At 43.2% G+C, this 22046-nt stretch overlaps 1 protein-coding gene across 1 annotated transcript in view; it reads right to left on the bottom strand.

The window, feature by feature from the left end:
- ext1b (exostosin glycosyltransferase 1b) overlaps positions 1-17929 on the bottom strand; it is a 124353-nt gene extending 106424 nt beyond the window's left edge. Inside the window, exon 1 of the mRNA XM_044170621.1 lies at positions 16000-17929. Coding sequence (XP_044026556.1) covers positions 16000-16943 — 944 coding nt within the window. The 5' untranslated portion in view covers positions 16944-17929. The remainder of the gene's footprint in view (positions 1-15999) is intronic.
- Between the last annotated feature and the right edge of the window lie 4117 nt (positions 17930-22046).

The following is a 22046-nucleotide window of genomic DNA, read 5'->3' as shown; positions in this document are numbered from 1 at the left end:
CACACAGAGCCTGCCTGTTTCTGTGTTTTGGTCAGGAGCAGACCGAGCCTCTGTGGTCTGGTAGGGTTCAGTAACACACATGCTCTCTGTTTATGTTGTGCTCACAGGCCTCCTGTGGTCTGCCTCGCTCTGGCCTGACACAATCTGCCATCCAAGCGCACCAATACTCTCACATCACATCACTCTAAAATACTTATTTAACTGTCACTCTCTACTTTTCAAATCTCACTTTATTTTCTTCAAGCTTCAATATATTGATTCTACTCAAAAACTCTGTTGTATTGATGTCTGGGTTACAGATGCAGAGATAACCATGCTTTTGGCTATGCTCAGGCCATTGGTTCATGGTGTGTAGTTTGTGTGTATGCATTCTGTTTTTCTTGCCTCAACTCACTTTCTCACCCTGTTAATCTCTCCTTTCCACAATCTCCCCTTCTCGCTCTCTCTTCGTCGGCCTCACAACTCTCTGTCTGGTGCATCTCATTTTGCAGTCTATTGTTGGAAGCCAGTGAGTTTACGGGGGAGCCGATCGGCCTGAAAACACAAGCGGGGGTTGGCGTGGTCGCAGCCGAGCGTGACGGATACAATAACCCCTGCAGTGGAAGCACCCATGTGCTAAATTACTGCCACAAATGTTCTTCCATCAGGCCACGGCAGGACCATCACAGCCACTCAGCTATCTCAAGCCCTGACGCACTTTCCTTTTCCGTTACATAATTGCACCCTGACCAAGTGCATCCAACAAGTCAAGCTCCACTTAAAGGTGGGATGAGGTTGATAGCAGGGGGATAGGGGAGTGGAAGATTTAGACTGGTGGTATACAAATTTGGTGTATTTTCAGGCTGCTTGTGACTATGTCACTGCAAGCAAATACCAGTATAAACACAGTGTTGCCAGGTCCGTTTTCCATGCAAGATATGAATACTAAAACTAGTATAACTAGTATATAAAAGTACACCCAAAATGCACAACCTGTAAGCAATTACACAACTTATATGACCGGATGCAAGCAATAGTGTATTAGGGAGTTCTAAAGGGAAATACATCACTTCTATTTGGTTGCAAAAAGGGCAGTAATACTTTTAACAAGCTGACAGTCAACAACTATCTTTAGCATATATTTATACAAAGTTTGATATGATTATATGGTTTTTCAGTGTATGTATAGAACTACATCTACAGACCCAAGTCTGGTGTAAAGAGCAATGGCCAGGAATGAATCAGTGATGGGTTAACTCATGTTTATTGCAGTGCTTACCTGCAGGTTTTGCGTGAGAAAAGCTAAAAACAGTAAGCAGTTTGTTTAGAAGAAAAGAGCATCAGCTACTCCTCCTCATTTCCTCTTGTCATTCTGTGATTTGAACTTGTTCACCTTCTGCCAGCAGCCACAACACCTATTGTTTGCAAGGACCGGCCACTTCACACCTCCCATTCACATCTCTGCAAACACATCCAATTAACTGTGTGAAGGAACGTGAACCCCACCCATATCACAGTGGCTGGAAAAGACATAAGACTGCCAGCATCACATATCTTGTGGTTTATCACAAAAAAAAAAATCAAATGATATGGGTTTCTGAAGCTGGGTTCTATTTTCAGATGGAACATTTGTGGCTATTGTTATGAGTTGCAATGAAAAATAGCATGGAAAAGGAGGACAAAACATGATGATGGCATCAAGGCTTGAAGAAACACTGTTGGTGCTAAACTGTCTTTAAATTTAAAATGAAAAAGTTACAATGTCCCTCCACAGAGTCTAGGGCAGACGTCCCACCTTGCCTGAAATAAGTAGAGCCTCTGCTAACATCATAAGAAATTATTACATTTTTATGAAATATGACATTAGGCTTATTAAGCTTTGAGTGCTACATCACACACCAAAGGCTGTGTATATCTAATGAGTGACGTGATTGTTGTCATCAGGTACCTAAACTGACAACAAGATGTGTCAGGATCTGTCTGATTCAGCGCAGCGGATAATTAATTGATCTATCACAACGTACATTTGCTTCGCAGCACTGAATCAGAGCAGCATGTTGGGAAACAATAGTTTTTCAAGTTGGGAAAACACTTACCACCTCCACTAACCAATTTCCTGGATGAAACCCTGCCACTACTCATGAAGAGGGATAAGTTAGGCTAATGTAGGCTTTTAACTGTATTCATTGAGGAACTTTCATCCTATCAGTGATGGGCAATGATATTTATTAACAGTTGATTACTTTCAAATGGAAAAATTAAGTAACAGCCAAAAGAAGTAGGGCTGCAACTAACCATTGTTTTCCTTATTGATTAATAAACCTAAATATATTCAGATTATAATAATAGAGAAATGCAGCAAATACTCACATTGGAAATGTGAAACCAGAGAATGTATTGTCTTTTTTTCCTGAAATCTTTCTTTTACGTTTAATCGATTATCAAAGTAGTTGCGGATTAATTTTCTGTCCATCGACTAATCAGCGAATCAACTAATGATTTCAGCTCTAAAAAGGAGAAATGTTGATTTTTCATATATGTGATAACTTTGCTGGAAAACATGTCTCTGCCTTACTAACACCGTAACAGACTGATGAACAGCATTAACACAGAACATTACACTTGTTAGCACAGGCATACGAGGGAAGAGCTCTAAGATGACTTGGGAAGTGCTTCATAACAACAGGGGACGAAACATGATTTGATCATTCACATTCACACGGTTCAGTGAGCGACTACACGCACAAATGCACCGAACACTGTGAGACAAGTGATTTTGGCATGCAGGCTCATAGATCTCTGCTGCATTTTGTCATGGCAGTAAATAAGAGCAGGAATTACCTTGGAGTAATGAGAAATGTCACTGACTGAGAAGAGAAGAGGAGAGAAAAATCATCCAATGAGGAGGTTCAAACACAACACACCTCCAAACTGTCATGGGTGGCAGCCAGTATTTCACCAGCAAAAACAGTGTCCAGCTGTGCTTGGCACAACAGACAGGCTTATTCATTTGAATCCCTGATTTCCAGTCTCTCTCTGTCCATGTTTATTTTGTGTGTATGCATATGTGCATCCATCCATGTAGTAACACACTGATAAGGAGTGACAGCCTGACACATATGGCCTTGATAAGGTTATGTTGGGTAATGCTATCTGACAATCATTAACTAGACAGCACAGTTACTACACAAGTCTGACCTGAAGAGGAGGACACACTTCAGGGTCTGATCAGGATGTGACAAAAAGCACAAAGAAGGAAAAGTGAAAACACAGTAAGTTTATGAGGGTAAATTAAGAAAAAAATGTCACGTCAGTGAGCGTTGTCAATGTTAACACGGTTAGCCAATGTGACGTGGCTAACGCTCGGTAGCTAACGATTTTTTTTTGTCAGGAAGTTTAAAACATTTGACCATTGCAATATTGAAAAGGTGAATAAGATAGATGTTATTACATCCCTGAGAAAGCAATACTAAGGAGAACATATTTTTTAAAAAGCAAGGACAGGCGTTTCATCTTTAAAACAAAATGAAATTTGGAGTAAACATAGAAAGACTACGAAGGAGCAATGTTTTAGTTTGTGAGTCAAAAGAAACAAAATATGGAGTCACACACTGGTTAAGCGGTTAAATGAGAAGGTGCAGACGCTTTTTACAGTGTGGGCGAGCCTCAAACTTCCAACATGTCATGAAGATGATTGCAACCTTTTCTCTTCTGTAACCATTCTCTGGACTTTCAGTTGGCAGCGTGCCCAGAGCACGGACTCTGATCACAGCAGCTCAGAGCTGTACACAACACCTATAATCCTACACGAGGAACTGTGCATGTTACATGAAATTAGACAATTAAGTCAGGCCAGATGTGGTAAAAATCTACATAAAAGCTAAAGTGAAGTTCCATAAGATGTGTTTACAGAGTCACAGAGCAACTTACTCTTTCACTATTAATCAAATGTGCACTACAGAGAGGATGCCAGTGTCTTCTCCACAGTAATAGTTAGTTAATAGCGGAAACACTGACACAAGAGCCGATGCAGAGGGAGATGTCTTTATCACTAACATCAACAAGGGAAAAGAGACTGATCAAACCGCGAAGAAATCCAAGATATGCAAGTGTTATAGATCAAGTTCATACAATACATATAATGAGAAAAGGAGATTCTGAAGATTTTTCTTTAGCTGGAGATTTCCTGATTTATTTAAGGAGATTTAAAATGGAAAATGCACAGCGGATCTGGCAGCAATGATAAAGCTACAGCAAACTTAGTAATGACAGAGCTCTTAGATCTACTTGCCTCAGCCGTCCCAATAGATACGGCAGCTGGGAAATGCAAAGCAACGCATCTATTTTTTGGAGATGTAGTCCGTCTGTTCCCGTTCCCAAAAACCTCCCCTGTGTCATCCTCTAAAAAGCGTATCAGCATCCAGAGATGCCGCCGGCTTTGAGGCTCATTTGGTCTCGCTTCATACTTCACATTAAATGCAATTTATTGAATAATGAATCTCCTCTGCTCCTCAGACCGTGTGAACTCAGTAAATTCACTCAGCGTTCACCCAAAAAAACAGACCTTTAAGGTCACTCTCTGATCCTGGATGAAATTCAAATGAAATTTTCTCCATGTCAAAATGGAGAGTACAGGAAGTCAGATGCCTCCGTGCTGCTTAGTGAAAATATTGGTGGAATCCAGGGGCTGCTGGTACTCTTACGAGGATTATGAGGAGGCTGTTCCATACTGTGTGACTGCATGAGTATGTGTGGACATGCTACTTAATATGAAGAGCAAAAAAAAATAGCCTACATGAATAAAACCTCCTCTTGCTGATACATTATTCATGTTTTGTAGCTTCTGGGGGTTTCACATGAGTGGCCACAGTTAGAGTTAGTGCCAGGTTTCAGCCAAACAAGATGCTGCTGAGTATGCGGGAGGGAGGGGTGTGTGTATGTGCATGTGTGTGTTTGTGTGTGTGTGAACAGGGAGGAAGAGGCTGAGCGGGGGGGGGGGGGGGTTGCCTGAAGGCTTAAAAAGAACATTCACTGAGGAAAGCAGGAAAAAAGTGGAAATGGAAGGACACACTACTGAATCAGCACTACTTTGCTAAAGGGAACACACGCAGGCCTTGCAGCATGCACAGCCATGCACATATGCATATGCACAATTTAGCCCACACACACACATACAGCTCAGACTGCAGTGTAAAAGTAACACATACTTGTCTGGATTCTCTGTCTGTCCCCTTGTCGGCTACAGTGCAAACACTTTGCAGATACTCAGACAGAAAAGCAATCTGCCACTGTCCAGGCTAAAGACAAAATACACACTCTCCATGACCACAGAAAGGTGAAGACTGACAAACACACAATAAATAGCAGGTATATTCAGACATTATTCGCTCCTAAGCTCCTGAAAAGTCAGCAATCCCAGCAGAATATAAATGTGTGTTTATAGATAGTAAGCTATGTAGCTGTGAGCAAATACTCTCCAGTCACCAGATACCCCACAAACCCCAGACTGGGTCCTCTAGCAAATAGAAGCGCTTCCTTTCACACACAGACAGACACACACATATCTGTGTCTGGGGAACCTTAGGAGAATTTGACCTATCACCTCAATATAGAAGCAAATGATACTGAAAACACTGAAAATATCACACAGCAGGCACAGCTGCTGATTAAATGTGCATCAAAATCTTTTGACATCTACTATAGATGTCACACATGTAAGAGGGGAAAACGTGTTTGAAATTCAAGCACTCATACAAACATGCAGACACATAATGAGGAAAAGAGGCCTTTTGGACTCTGAGTAGATTTTAAATTAATTTAACCATTTTGCCTGGTTTAAATTAGTATTTTGAAAGTGCCAGGCAGTAGATGGTGATCGATGGCAATAGGTACAGTCCATACCCTGAGAATCTGCCAAAGTACTATCAACCCTGGCTTATCCTGAGCAGCGGCACACTTGGATTCTGAAAAATAAGTGTTTGGGCATCCAGGTGATGCAGAGACAGAACACTCGTCCACCTCTGCAGACTTTGGGGTTCAAATCCAAGTAGTGAACAAACATAATTTATCATTCATTCATCATTATCTTCTTAAAGCAGGCAAAACTGGATAAACCTCATATGATACTCTCTGCTTTTGTATAGCAGCAAGGGTCCACGTGATTTAAACTTAATCTTACCATGCCCGAAAGTGTATGTACACTGCCAAATGCATGTGTGAACACGTCCTACGCAGGCACCAAATGTAGTATAGACAAAACCATATGCACATCCGCTGACCACCATATTGCCCACGTCCATGTCCGTTTTAAACATGACATTCCTACATTGGCAGTTTTAGCGGGAGCTCCTTGGTACAGGAAGTCTTTAACTGATGGCCAATGAGCACCTCTAGCAGAGCAGTAGGCATTTAAGTCAAGTGCATCTCAACTGTGGCTGATAATGAATATTGTTAATCAAGTCAAGTTCCATGATTTTGCCACTCAGAACCAAGATTTAACTGGCCCATATATCAAAAAAATTGTGCTGCTACCGCTGGCTCAACATTTCTGTCATTAGTGTATGTTAAGTTGGGGACGTGCCAACGCACATCCTTACAAAGATATCTCTAACAATGCCTCTTACTATAGGATCCATATATTGCATAAACTGAAGTATCAAAAACGTCTCCTTGCTCCTCTCACCCGTTTCACTTCAGACAGCCAGAGAACGTTGTGTCTAGCGAGCAAGCTGCAAAGGCAAACAAGGTGCAGACGCTTTGAAAACAAACTGCTGTCGTGTCACAACTTTCTGGGGAAATAAACACTTCAATTCACCCCCACTAAGAAAATACACCCCATCGAGCTGCTAAACAAACCAGGATGCTCTGCTGCTCTTTCTGCTACACGGCTTCCATCTTTTTTCCTCCTCATCTTATTCTTTTCTCCCTTTACCTCAGTGCATCAGATTTCGACAAGATCACTGGCTTTTCCCACTCAAACTCTTTCTCCACTGTGTTTTTTTTTTTTGGTTTGCTTTGATGGCAGGGATGCGGTTGGATAGACACCACCAGTCAGGATGCAGCAGGGTAAAAATTAAGCCACTGAAACAGGAAAAGCGTCCTACGGCTCAGCGATAGAGCCACAGAAAGAAACAAATGGGAAAAAAGTAGCAGAATATCAGCTTACAAGAATATAGATCTGACACTAGCTGGATCTGCAGACTGTGTTCAGAACCCGTGGAAAAATGCCATCAAACCACTGAAGCTCTTTAGAAATGACTCAATCAAAAAGAAATGTCCTTATTCCTAAAATGTTTCCATCAATGATGTAATGTGATCGTACAGAAGGCCAGAGTCAAGTAATGCAGGCAAGCTTTTTCAGGAGACTTGAATAGTTGTGTATGTGGGCTTTTCAGCCTGTGGGAGTGTGAGAAAGAAGAAATGACTACATAAAAGAGAAGGAGAGAAATTGTGATCAAAGAGAAGAAAAGGCAGGAAGATATTGTAGAGAAGGAGAGTGGGCGTTAATTTAAAATATCCAGCATTGCCACCAGCAGCTGCACTTTGTCCTATATCGTCTCCCAAAAAACAAGCATGCACTCCTTCTACTTTATCTGAAAAGGAGGCCCCATCAAGCTCATGAATAAACACGATGCAACAGCACCACCAAACAAACTGCCTAGGAAACTGGGAAAAACAGTGATAAACCAAAATGATTCTTTCCTTCCTCTCTCTGGTCAATCATACACCCACACTCTGGGCATACTGAGACTCTCCTTGGTGAGACCAGATGCCTTCTTCCCTTGTAACAGTCTCCTCTCCTCCTCCACCTCCTCCTCCTCCCCAGTTAGTTTTGGCTTAGCCGCTGATCCGTGAAGTGTCATGGAATCTGCCAAACCAGGGCATGGTTGTCGATGGCTTGAGCTGTGAGAGCAGCCATTGTTGCCAGTTCTCCCCCCTGCTTTTAAGCAAAAGGAAAGAGATGCATGAGGAAGAGGGGTTGCAGCAGTAGGAGAGTTGGGGTTGATGGAGAGGGGTGAAACATGAGGGAGTAAAAGGGGACCATAAGGAGAGGCCGCAGTGTCAACAAGGCACAAGCATTCCCACTGGAAAGAGAGCAAACTTTAGCACAATAGGACCCCTTTGGAGAGCCTGGGGGCAGCCCCAACTTTTACACCCCAAGAGTGGAAGTCAAACCGAGCCATAAAGCATGATGAACCAGACAGGGAAAAGAGCCCTTCCATTAGCCTGCCAGGCAGCCAGATCTGCTCCAACAAAACCCTCTTTCTCTCCTCAAAGCCTTGGCCCCTTAAACATCGAGACATGCACACATTCTTCAGTGACATAATGCTTTTTTAAGCTATTGCCCTCTTCAACTCCCCCACTCCACCACCTCCTCCTTGCCTTTACTCAGATTTCCACCTTTTGCCAATTACTATTTGAATATGAATACCAGCAGAGGGGCTGGGTGTTTGTTTTTGCTCCTGTGGTGGTGAGAAGCGAAGGAGGGAGGTCAGCGTGCAAGCTGACGTCAACGAACTGCCGTCCCATTGATGTGCCGTCGGTAGGTATTTGCTGAACGGCCTCTTGGGGCCATAAAAGCTGCCATAAAAATTAGCTACTACCCCACCTCCCCCCGTTTCCTCAGTGGAGCTGCTGCAACGCCCCGAGGGAGTCACAGAGCTCACAGGAGGCGAGGTCTGCAACAACTGCTGACAATGCTGCTGGACTACACTCTGATCAGTTTGTGTTGTTTTCTTATTTGGAAGGTAATGTTCATTTTTTTAAACTATGAGCTCTATGTGTGCATGTCTGAACTCTGACTGTGTCAGTGTCCACAGCAGATATAGGCCAGAGTTTCTGCCCACTGCCCCCCATTGATGAGATAACTCTGGCCAGGTGCTCTACAGCCCGGAGACTGCAGAGTCATTCAGGAAGAGGAACACTGGAAGCACTGGGACCAGCAGCAACCCCTTGCTCCCACACACACACACACACACACCCTGACCTCTCATGCACAACCCTACGCTCTGCAGTTAAGTAGTGAAAGGATAACAGGCATATAACTATAGCCTAATTCATTCAGAGTGAAACCCATGTCCACTTGACTAGTACTATGAGCAAATAAGAGGGATGAACGGGAGAACAAATGTTGTTGTTAAATCAGAAATTAAAGTAGCTAGTTGCTAACTTTGTCTGTTTCCTGTTTGGTGCCAAGCTGATAGCATACAGTGGGTTTATCTGAGCTTTTTCGCTGAAAACAGCTGAGATGAGAGCATTGAGAGTGAAGTCGAGGGCTGCAAAACAAAAACAATAGTAAGTTTGTCACTTCGAGGGACAAACAGCCACATTATATGAAGTCAGTTTATATATAAAAATATTGATTAGAGCAGCTTTCAAGATAGTCTTAATACTTGTCAGAAAACTCACAATTAGATATTTTAAAATTAGAAACTTTGCTATTAGAATTTGTGGGTACAGTAAGAGACAGAAGACAAACAAGTGTTGGCTCTCAGGCTGACTCAGTTAATGTTGGATACTCATAGGTTAAAAACCCCCAACAAAAACCAGTGGGTCGATGGCAAAACACTGCAGTAGCTGAACGTGGGAAAGTTGAAGCTGGGAATGTGCGCTCTGAGCAGTGTTGCCCCGTCTCAGCTTGTCCCGTGCCACACAGAGAAAGACGAGACGTGAGAGATTTTTTTAAAATATTTCGTCTCTCTGCCAAAAAACAAGGACAGATGTCAGAACTCAGAACTCATTTTGCTCGCCAAACCTGCAGACAGCAGCCATATCTTCCTTTCATCCCTCCTCAGCAGAGAATTTAATGAGAAGCCAATCACGTGTCTGTCCTGATCATCACTTTTTGCTTCAGCCAGTCACATACCTGTCTAGTTTAATTGAGTTCACAAGGACCCAATCAGTTTCTTTCTCGCGCTCTCCTTCTGTTCTGCACTGTCAGAGCCTTCCAAAAACTGCGCAGCTACTCAGTTACCTGTCTGCTTGCAAACTTTTTACATCTCTGTATCAGCACTAGTTAAGGATGAGAGAGCTTTGAGAGTGGCAGGAAGAAAAGGAGAGGGAAAGAGAGAAGGTGGTTTACAACGTTTACTACTGTGCCTATGTCTCTTATTAATTCAATCCTCTTAAAAATTTTCATGACATTCCAGGAAAGGGAAGGCATTTTGAAGCCTTGTTATTCCTCACTCTTTCAATTACCGTTACCGCAAGCACAACAAGCCTGAACCAGTTTTTTTTCTCCAGAGTGGAAGTGAGCAGCTTTTAATAGAGGAAATGATTCCAGGGGCTGGCCCACTGCTGTGCTAATACCCTCATTGATTTTCATTTTGGGGGAACCCTCCCAGCTGATCAATCTCGCTCCACCAACAAGCCGGCAGCTGGCCTGGGAGGGGGTGCAGGATGGTTCACTTGGGCTTCACTGTCTGATCCGATGTGTGTGTGTGTGAGCCGAGTTCATGTCCCCCCCAGTTCTTTCCTTCTCTTGCCCCCGCCCCCCTCCACCACAGCCGCCACCACCACCTCTGAGGCCAGGGGCGGCTTGGCTGTGCTGGTAATCCTTGAATGAATGTGGGTCAGTGCTTTGCCTTCGTCAATCAGCAAGGGGCCAGACAGCGAGGTCGTGTCCCCAGTCATCCCACGTGCACTCGCGCACACACACACATGCTCGTGTTCACGCGCCCATGTACGAATACAATGACCCAAACACAGGGATGCACGCACACACAGAGACACAAATAAAAAAGACATGGATGGATGAGCAGCCACACACGGCCAAAAGTCACACAGACGCAAACAAGTAGCAACACAAACTTAATACATTTGAGCAGATTAGTAGAGCTGAAATGATTAGAAGATGAATTGAGTAGTTGATCGACAACTGACCGACGTCAACAGTTTTGATAATCATTAATCAGATGATAGATAGATGATAGATTAAATGATTCAGCTAAGAATCTAAAAAATAACTGTTGTTATTTTGTTGTTGCAGATTTCCAATAATGTTACAAAGTTAAGCACTTGTAACTTAAGTGTTGACTGCTCAGAAAATACCAGTTATGAAAGAAACAGATGCACTGGCAGACGGGAGCCACCACAGAAATACTGATGAAGCTGTGTTGACTTCTCTCATGTAACGGTGACACAGTGACTTGCCCCAGATAACACCAAATGAGGCTGAAGAAACTCAAATACACAAATGAGACGGTTGAAATGACAAGAGAGAGAGAAAGACAAGAGATATTGAAGTCAGTGGGGATGTGAGATGGATAGACGGGCTGATAAGATAAAAAAACAAACAGGATTTATCTAGTTATAGGCTTAAATCTGTCTCTTACACAGATGCACCCACCAAAATATCAGACTCCTAATTAAGCTGCACAGCATTCAAACACATTATCCTCTGCATCATTAACATTCTCCATCATGAGCTTGGTACTTTATCTAAGAGGGAGCAGGCAATCATGAAATATTCATGATTTATTAATCTGACAACAGAAAAATAAACAATGGCAACCTGGGGAGTGTGACACCCTCTCCTGCTAAACAGCCAGGTAGCAACTTGACTGTGTTTGCTACTTGCTTGGCACTCCAAATCTCCAACAGGAGTCCACTATCAGACGCCGCCGCCGCCGCGCTGGCATTCAGGTGAATGCCGGTTATTCCCACTCATAGTGTTTTACTGAGATAAGGTGGAGAGGAAATGTTGCTGGTTTTCTTCACTTGGCCCAGATCAGCTTCTGCCTCTCATTCTGTGGCGTTGTGTCAACAAAATGTCAACCGTCGCTTCGTCATTCAAAAAAAAAGAAAAAAAAAAAAGAGGGAAATGGAAATGTGACGGGGAGCCATCCCGAGCCAAATCACATCAGTGTTTCCATGTCGTTCTGATAGAGACAGGGAAGCACGGAGGGAGAGAGGGAGGAGAAAGAGGAACGTAAAAAGAACCAGTAGGTAGATAAGGGAAAGTAAAACAGGAAAGAGAGGAAAATGAAAAAAGGGAGGACAAGAGGCTGGCCTCCTTTCCCTTTTTTCTCCCTCTCAGCCACTCATGCTTTTGAGAGAATTTTCTCAAGTGGGAAAATTTCTGCTGATGACATAGTTGTGAGAATGAAAACGCAGCAGCACTTGGTTGATGTTACTGTCACTGACTCCTAATGGGGAAAAATCCCACTACACGCGCTATTTTCTGGACTCTCCATTTCTTTCATCCGAACTCATGCAGCACATTTCGACATACACTGCGCACTATTATCACTCAATCTCACACCCACTTGCTCTTCTTCTCCTTCCACACGCACTTTCAGGCATGCGCAAACACAGACACATTTTCTGTATCTCCTCTTGACTTTCTCATTCTCTAAATCTCTCTCTCTCTCTTTATTGCCCTTCCTCTCTAACTCTGATTTCAAGTCCCCCGGGTGACCTTGAGCAGCAGCTGCCATTGAAGTAGCTAAAGTACAAAGTCAATACGAGCCAACAAAGCTGGTTAAGTATTAAATGGGGGATGATGACGCTGCAGTTAGCCAGAGAAAGGCTTAACAAAGAGAAAATAAAATGAATATGTGCAGTTGGACTTTAATGGAACGCTCAATAGTAATGATGATGTACTTTAAGCAATTGACTCATGATATTAGATGAGATTGCACTTTTGATTTGTGCAGGATAATATGCCTGGCAGTGAAACAAGGGGCACTTACAGTACTTACATGCTGGATTTAATGTTGGGCTACATGGGTATGCCATTGTATAGAGAAAAGTGTAGGGCAAATTAGAATGACTGTTTAGTCTCCTTTAGGTGACATAGTACAGATCTAAATCCATATCTGAAGTGATTCATTACTGAAACAGGAAGTAACGGGTCACAAAATTTGACTTCCTATTTAAAAGAAATAAGAACTTTATTTCCTACAACTGAAATCACAAAGTTGGACACAGAAAATAGCACACATTAGTTAAGAGTATGCCAGTAAAGGAGGTTTAGTCACCACAAGGCATAGCATTACAGCAAAATCCCAGCTAACGTGAAATTTTTCAATTGTCGAGGCTGTAATAGCCTTTCACTGTCCTCTCCCAGGATCATTGTTAGAAAGACCTGAAAACTCAGTGGATAATGTAGCAGTGAAAGGGCCCTTTCATCAGTGCTTGGCCAGGGAAGTGAACCAGAGTGACTCCAATTGAAAGCTATTGCAGCTAAGAAAATCAATTGAATAAATGTGTAGAGCGTGGTGCTTTTGTGTGCATGCATGGTGTGTGGGTGGGAGCTGGTTCAGGTACCTATATACTGACTTTCAGACTTCCCTCCTGCTGCTGCTGCATTCCTTTGTGGAGCAGCATTCCTCTGGAAGGCAACGGGGTCAAAGGTCAGGGAGGCAAAGATGAGCCTGGATGTGGCATAGTTCTGCAGCACCAGACATGGCAGTGTGTACTTATGTATTTATGTTTGGGTGCGTGTTTGTGGTCAGTTGGTGGATGCATATCGATTGCAAACAACTGAGCAGATAGTAGATAAGGCCAGAGATGACCCCATCACTTCTTTTGGGTTCAAGGTATGCCAGGCCACATTCAAAGAGCATCCAGGTACGAACATATACTGTACAGCCAGACAGCCTGCCTTGGCAGTGCTCCTTCCTCAACCTCAAACAGCTGCTCTGACACGTGTGTGCATTCCTGAGTCTGCACCACAGCGTCCCTGCAAGGCATCATCTGTCCGCCCTCAGCCTGTGGAAACGGAGCACTAACAACGGGCCGGCTGCATATAGATCCATTTACCTGAGAGTGCTACGTCAGGGTTTTTGCAAAGCACAGGTTGGCACCCAAAGGGGTTTAAATTAGATTAAAATGAAAGCCATCCGTTTGATTAAATTTAAACAGGCAGCTAAATCAGAACAGGAATTCACGGATTGATTTATTGATTAATTTAATACATGTATTGGTTTCACTATGTTGCCAAATGCCAAAGTAGGCTTGCAATCTAAACACAGGTTATAACCATAATCATCTCTAAAACACGAGAAAAGTCAACTCACAAATGGTTCACAAAGAAGTATGAAAATCACTGAGATGCACAGAAAAACAAGAAAACTGCATGCTAAACACTGTAAAAGTGTTGCGTAAAAATGAAATTGGATTTACTGAGTTTTAGTGGGGACAGAAATCAAATGCAGTATCGATGCTGGAAATGAAATGACTAACAGGCAGCGGTATTGATCAAAATAAATCAACCGTGAAACACACTACAGTGGAAAGACTGGGCAGTGAAAGCCTCGGGTTCCCTGAACTCACTGCGATCAGCTGTGTCAATCAGCTGATTATGGTACAGAGATGTTCTCGAGACAGAGCTACCTCTGGGAAAACAAGGCCCGATCCGTTGGGAAACAGAGCCGTGAGCAGAGCGGAGCAGAGGTGGGCTGTCCAGAGACGACTGGAATGTCAGATAATGGATGACATATCTCTCTCCAGGTGACACCGAGCCCAAGGCATCCAGGGAGACAGCGAGGGAGAGAATGTGTGTGTGTGTTAGAGAGAAGGGGGGGGGGGTGACGAATGGATAGACAAGTGCATGCATGTGAAGTTTTGTTAGAGCTCCCTTTTTTGCATTATCGGTTTGTCTGTGAGGAGTTGGAGGTTTTTGAGTTCATTTCAAGTTCAAGGAGAGCTACTTCCTCCCTCAACCCAACGTATGTTTGGTTTAAAATCTTTCTTATCTTCCCCCACAGCTCCTTTCTCTGTCTTTCTGATTAATTGGATGGAAATATGTGTAGGTTAACTTTCCATATGTTCCCCATCTGTCCTTTCCCTTAACCTTGACATGGTGTGTGTACAGGTACGCACACCCACCCACTCGGAACAATGACGACAAGTGCTGTTATCACATGCCTGAGTTTATCCAGGCTTTACAAAGGCATAAGATCCACAGGTTGATAAATCTAGATCAAACCAATGTCACTCACAGGCAAATGAACCTGACAGTGGAGTTCACTACATAATACAGCTATGTAAACATCAAACACTGCCTTCTACATTAAACCATACCAAGCATTCAAGTACAGCTGTTGATCCCAAGGGGGAATCATTAATTACCACCTTGACAAAACTGAGACCTCCAAAATTAGAGGTAATCAACTGTCCCTGGGGGCTAAGTGGAAAAGATGGCACTAACTCCTGGAAATGAAGGTGATAATTAACCCATTATGACTGATTTATTCGCACGAAATCACCTCATAATTAAACCAAACTTGTTACACACCACAACCTACGCAAACTAAACTACATGCACCTTTAAAAGGGAAGCGGCATTTTGTCATGATAAAGTCACTGTAAAACTGATACTAATTCAGAGAAAACGCTCACCACCGTTGACTTTCACTTAATTTGCACTAAGTACAGGGTGCAAATCGAACATGTCTCTGCATATCCTGGTAAAGGCTGCTGCTGTGCTCTCTGTGGAGTAGAGCTAGAAGGTAGTGGAAGGGGGTGAATTCCTTCATAGGAAAGGCGGGAGGGGAGAGGGGTGTCCAGGGAGCTAATAGACTGGCTGGAGATATTTTACTTCATGCTTGAAAGGGAGCAAGGAGGTGGAGCGGAGGGTAAAAACCAGTCAAGTAGTGGGACATAAAAAGGTTGGTTAACTATTAAGGCTCACAGTTGTTGATAGTTAATCAGTTTTATTTCCAGAGTTTTACATTTCTTAGTGTGATTTATAAATCTAGATTTTAAAGGGGGGAAGTAAACTTATATTCTATGTTTCTGGTTAATACCTATTTTCAGTTAGGAAGGACAGAGTCTAAGTGAATTTGAATGGCTCAACAAACACACACACACACACACACACACACACACACACACACACATCTAAATCACATTGTGCGTCAAAGCATGAGAACCCTGAAGGATGCGCGTCTGTTGCTGTTTCAGATGTGGGTGACAGCTCCATGCACACGGATTTTGGTGCGTAAAAGTTTAAGACCATTAAAATAATATAAAATAAACTTTTTCCAATCAACCACCCCAGTAACTGGAACTTACTTGTCATACTCTGCGTTGTCCTTGTCACAGCGTGCGTCCTTGTGCTTCTGCCAGTCTTTGCCATGCTTGCAGGTGGTGAGCAGCACCACATCCTCTGCGTTGTGGACGTGATGTAAGGCATTCCTGGTGTCCGAGCCGATACCTGTCAGGTAGCGCTTCCCCTTGAACACCAGCATGTATTTTCTAAAAGGCGGGATGGAGTTGTACTTGAGGTACCCCCTCTCTCCGCCGGTCCTCGGGTGCTCCTTGGAGAAGAGGGGGATGGATACGTCGAAGTTGGGCCTGAAGTTCTCGGTGCTGATGCTGGCTTTGGCCAACATGGCCTGACCGATGTCAAAGCCCAAGTCTTCCGTATAGTCCGGCCACGTCCCCGAGTACAAGTTAAATATGAGGTGGTTCCTGCCGTCGTTCCACAGAGGCAGGTTCTGGACCTTGGTCTTCAGGTTGTGGACGTATTGCGGGGACAGCTGGTCCCGGTCCAGAGTGTCCAGACTTAGGACGAACAGACATGCCTGTCCGGGGTCTGAGGTGTAAAACCTGGACCCTTCAATGGTCGATAAAATATTCTGATAACTATCTGAGATCTTCTCCCCCTTCTGCTGCGGGTAAACGTAAACTTTGAATCCGTTCTTTTGACACAGAGAGAAATCAAAGCATGAGTCCATGCGGCACCGTTTGCCTTTGTAAACACTCGTGTTGACGTCCCTCTTCTGCCTCGGAGATATGTGCAGGTTGTACTCCTCGGTGTCCGTCTGATCCCAGGGGAGGAAGAGGTGTAAAGGGTCCGAGAAGTGAGGCCAGGGTTGGTCGGGCCGGTACCCATTTCGGCTGCGGTCATGCCGGCTCCTGCTCGCCGCTGGAAGCTGAACCCCTCCGAGGTAGAAGAGAAGCACTAGACATGCACCGGCGGAGAGCAGGATCAGGTAGCGTTTTTTGGCCTGCATGTGTCCTGGGAACAGGGGCGAGTTGTTTAGGAATTAGAAATGTAAAGTGGCCCGAAGTTAGGCTCTCACCAACCCCGGCTAGACCGCTCCATCCTCCGGCAGCTTCCAAGGATCCCCAACCCTCCTTCTGCGTATTCGGTTCCCAAATCCAGCAATTGATCCAGTGCATGTGGGCGATTTTAAAAGTATTGTCCAGTTCTCCCTCTTCTGTAGAGTTTCACCATATCGCACGGCGCCTTCAGCGGGGCTTGGGTGCACCTAAAAAGACCAGTGCTGCCCGGACAATCACACGCAGCGGGTCTCTTCCCCTGCGCTTCTTCTCAGCCTCATTCAGGCTGGCTATATGGGTCTATTCAAATCAAAAATTGTCCGACAGCCGTCTGGGAAGTCTCTCCCCCTGGATGAACAGCGGCAGGGGTCCCAGAGGCTCTCCCAGACGGAAAGGTATACCCCGGTTTGGATGTTAAACTCGGTAACACATTGACCAAGGAGTGTAAAAACCCGTCGCTGTGGCCGCCGCGCTCGGATCCAAATGCCTCAGGGTGAATTCGTCCTATTCCCCCTCTTTTATCACTCCATGGTCCCGTGTGAAGAGAAGCAAAAAACCGGCAGAAGCGTCGTAGCGTAAGGGGCAGCTCAGCGGTACAACTGTAACCTGACGAATCCCTGCATTTCTCTTCTTATTTATTACAACCTCCCCACAAACCCTCATACGCGCTGATATAGAATAAAACCTGGCTCGGCGGGGAGCCCCGCAACAGGCGAAGTTATCCGGTCGACACGAGGGAAACAAACGCTAACCTCAGACTGGGTAAATAGCTGAGAAAATGTTCAAAAGGACGAGATTCCTTGATCCTAGTGTCCAATTACCGAGTGCTCAGTTGTTCCGATTGTTAGTCGGTAACATTCCAATCCCGACACGACGGCAGCTGACGTGACGTCCCATCGATGCGCATGGGCGCCGCTGATTGGTCCGTCTGTGGGAACGGAAGAGGCGGGACTTGGGGAATGCACCCATTCATAACCGGACTCCTCCGCATGTGCAAATTATCTAATTGTAAGCCTATGGAAGTTGTTTGTTGATGTGCCAGAGAGCAAAGCACCCTCAGTGAAAGAGACTGCCACAGTGAGAAATTCTGTTCTCAGTGGTGGCTACTGAACTCTCACAGCCACGTTTGCACTCATTCTAGCTGGATTAAACTCATACTCTAACTCATAATCTATAGTCATTATCAACGCATCCATGGTTGCTTGGTTGCTTTTATTTTGTCGAATTCACGTATCTACTTCATTATTTATCTTTTAACTTTTAATGATCTAATTTTATTTTTTCATTTCTCCACAAAAACACTTTGGTCATTATTTGTTTTAAATTGACTCAATTTTACTGTTTCGGTATGACTACAAATTGATATTCACTGTATCCCTTTAACCTGAATGTGTCCAATTTTGATCTTGTAGCCATAAATATAGCAATAAAGAGCGGAGCAAAAACCTTCCAGAAATATAGAAAAAAGAATATGAACAGAATATGCAAGCAATTTTTCACATTCAGCATCTACTGTGGGTTGTACATTAGATAGTACACATATTTATTTATTTGTAAATAATTTCTTTCTTTCTTTTATTCTTTCTAAGTGACCACTAAGTAACAATATATATACTTAAGTATTTTCTGAGCTTTTTGTCTTTTTTATATCGTGTTTTAAAAAAACATTTATTGCATTTATTAGACAGCTGTAGAGACAGACAGGAAACGAGAAGAGAGAGAGAGAAGTATGACATGCAACAATGATAAAAGGACTGGACTCAAATGGGTAAATTGCGGTTCCATGGTACAGTATTGTGTCTCAACAACAAGGGTGTTTTTTTTTTGTTTTTTTTTACATTGGCCCTACTGCATTTTTTTCACTAAACCATACTCCCGACAGGGCAAAGAAAATCAAAAGCTACACAAGATAAGCCCTGTGCAATTTACCTGTAACATGTAACACTGATATCACCTACAGGACTCAGCATCCACTCAAATGAATTATTTGATTGTTCATTTGTACCAAACTAACACTGCAAAATAGTTAGAATATGAAGACATTGAATGAGAATAAGTTGTTGGAAGTCAACCCCAGACTAACGTTTTCTCGTATCCACTAACAAACCAAAGTGACACAGCAAAGGCCACCCGCTTGACAAGGAAATTAATAGCAGAGGAGTGGTTCTCACTGAGTGTCACCATGCCTCATAAGCCCGCATAATCCTCCCCACTGCCATTTGGTGGCAAAACACTCGGGCTGGGTGAAGAGGCCATCCTCATTTTTTATCGACCAATTAGCTCAGAAGAGGGGGACTAATTAGCAGGGCTGGCTGGGAGACAGGCCAGGATCCTGTGGTTGGCCAGCGCTCATCATCGGAATATGCTGGTGATGAAGAGGCCTGGGTGCTGTTCCAGAGGGCTGCTGCTGTCTTAATACAATGCTAAGCAGTCCATATAGGAAAAGTTTTGTTGACGGCAATGAAAATGTGAATCCTGAATTCTGTGTCGATGGCTATTTTGCAGCCCATCTAGTAGCCTTATATTTTCTCATTAGTTTCTTCATACAAGAATCAAGAATCCTATTTAGAATCTCTGCACCCTGATGGAAAAGCCACACAACTGACAAACCTACCACCACTATATCTCTTTTGAGAAATCTTACTTTTGTTTATGCCTGGGGGACTTTGCACTTAATTGCTTGCAACTCTAATGGGAATAATGTCTGGTTGGTAAATGACACTTGAAACCAGGATTGTGTTAACCAGAGAAGATGGTGAAAAATGCTTGTCTTTTTAATGTATTGTGGGTTGTTCACATCATTAAACATTTCTCTTGATTGCAGATGAGAAGGAGAGACACAGTAGAGCTTCAGCAGAGACTGCAGTGTTCACTGCTGCACCATCAAAGGCACCCAATGTACTCCCAATGTATCCCCCGTATTCCAACTGTCATGGAACATTTTGGAGCTGTGTGGTCTGACAGCGGTGAGGACTAGGAGTCATTCCAGCGAGCGTCACCTCACTCCACTCCTCCATCCTTCCTTGTGTACACTTCTAATATTTCCACCCCAAATTCCCCTTTTCATTCATGCTTTGGTCTCACTCCTTCACAGGACTGTAGCAGGTCTGAGATATGAGAAGCTGTGAAACCTTAAAAGCTGGACTAAGCAAGATTGTTATATAAAACAACCCTTTTTTATCTGCCAAAATCAAAGAGTTGGGTTTGAAATAATGTAGATTCTCCCTTTCTTCCCAAATTAAATCCTGGTCTCAGCATGGCCATGTGCGGGAAATTGGCCCACTTGTGGAGGAAGAAATATACAGGAAGTGACACATTTTACATACAGGGTAAAAAAGCAAATGCTTTTTCCAATAAAAAATATTTTTAACCAGTTTCCTAAGTTGTTTTACTATTCCAGAGGTGGTAGCCGGACATGACATGTCTCCTTTCTCAACTCGTACAACATGAACTAAAATATAAAAAATGTATGATAAGTATATACTGATTTTTCTTTCCAACCTTATATGTTTTCATACAAAATAACATGCACATTTTTTTGCTTGTTTTACAAAAAGAGGAAGGACATATGTAATTTCCAGCTAAGTGAATTAGGAAATACAGTTGCAACTTGAGAAACGGGTTAAAAATCTTTCTTTTATTTTTTGTTTGTTTGTTTTTGGGTGCAATATCTTTTTATCCAGATGGTTAGAGGAGTCTTTGAGGATTGTGGATGTACCTTCAGAACAGGTATTTATTTGAAAATCATGCTTTGCTCTTTGACTTAAATGTAATGGTAATAAATGAGCAGCACAGACTGAGGCTACTTTGGTGCAACAGTAGTAAGTTGTTTTTCATGTCATCATAGTATTTGGGATAACACAGAAAACACTGTTGCTATATCGTATGATACACCTTCCTAAAGTTTTTGTGTCGCTTGTTTTTTTAGTTTCTATGAAGCAGAAAAACTTGTTTCTGAACCTCATGTGAACTCAAAAGGGGCAAACATATTCCCTTTCTTTCACATTTTGGATCCTGGTTTTCAATGAAGAACAGGCCTCGTTTTATCTGTTTGTTATTATTGATAAGATAGTTTGGGCAACTTCTGCATTCTATATGTTGACCATGACACTCATTTGAATGATCACGATAATAGCCAGTATCAGAAAATGCAATAATCTTAATTATATGTCGTCCTGACTGACTGAACAAACTAAAAAGTTAGTCAAGTAAAGATATGGATTACCAGTGGACTTGCACTGATAAACTGCGTGTAAAGCACTTCTCCTCAGTGACGGCAGGCAGCCATGATAAAGACTTGCAAATTCAGGCCGTGGTAAACAAATACCCACGACTGGAAGGTAATCTGTGGGTTCAGGGAGTTTCAGGCAAGAGGAAGACAAAACAGCCTTTGAGAGTCTTCAGGCTGCTGCTGATCAGTCTCTGATAAACTCCCATCTGGATGATGTAACAAGCTGGGCTCCTGCAACGACAAAGGGCGTGTGTGTGTGTGTGTGTGTGTGTGTGTGTGTGTGTGTGTGTGTGTGTATGTGTGTATGTAGGTGTGCGAAGTCACTTGTGAATACTGTATCTCAAGAGTGCGGTGTGTGTTTGGGTCCATGCACCTGGCTTGTGTATGCCCTTGAGACTATATTTTGTTGTGTATGTGTGTGGGGATGTGGTGTGAATACGGGTTGCAAATCCAATTGAGTTTACTTTTTAAAGGCTTGTGAAGTTCCTCCTAAAACCTGAGAATAGAGTTCCACTGGCATAGTGTGTAATCTTGCCTACATGGTCTCACAGGGAGTGTGCTCTTCCATTCCAACAATACTGCTTTTATTTGGAAGATGTAGAAAAAAGATAAGTATTCATGTCCAATTTTTAGTCTTGTCACCTGTGTTGCTATTTCCCAGTGCTAATTCCTGTAAACTTTGAGAGGGTAAAAGTTGAGAGACATAAAAATATAAACATATTGTAATGAAATGCTGGTCAAAACACTGGCCGGGCCTCAACCTGAGGCAATGAATTAATTCCACGTAGTTGTCACTTCTCATAGCTGACAACAGCAAACAGTG

This window comes from Siniperca chuatsi, linkage group LG17, assembly GCF_020085105.1.
Source record: "Siniperca chuatsi isolate FFG_IHB_CAS linkage group LG17, ASM2008510v1, whole genome shotgun sequence".
Taxonomy (NCBI): domain Eukaryota; kingdom Metazoa; phylum Chordata; class Actinopteri; order Centrarchiformes; family Sinipercidae; genus Siniperca; species Siniperca chuatsi.
The sequence above is the reverse complement of the archived record's forward strand: the minus strand, read 5'-3'. Positions and strand labels throughout refer to the sequence as shown.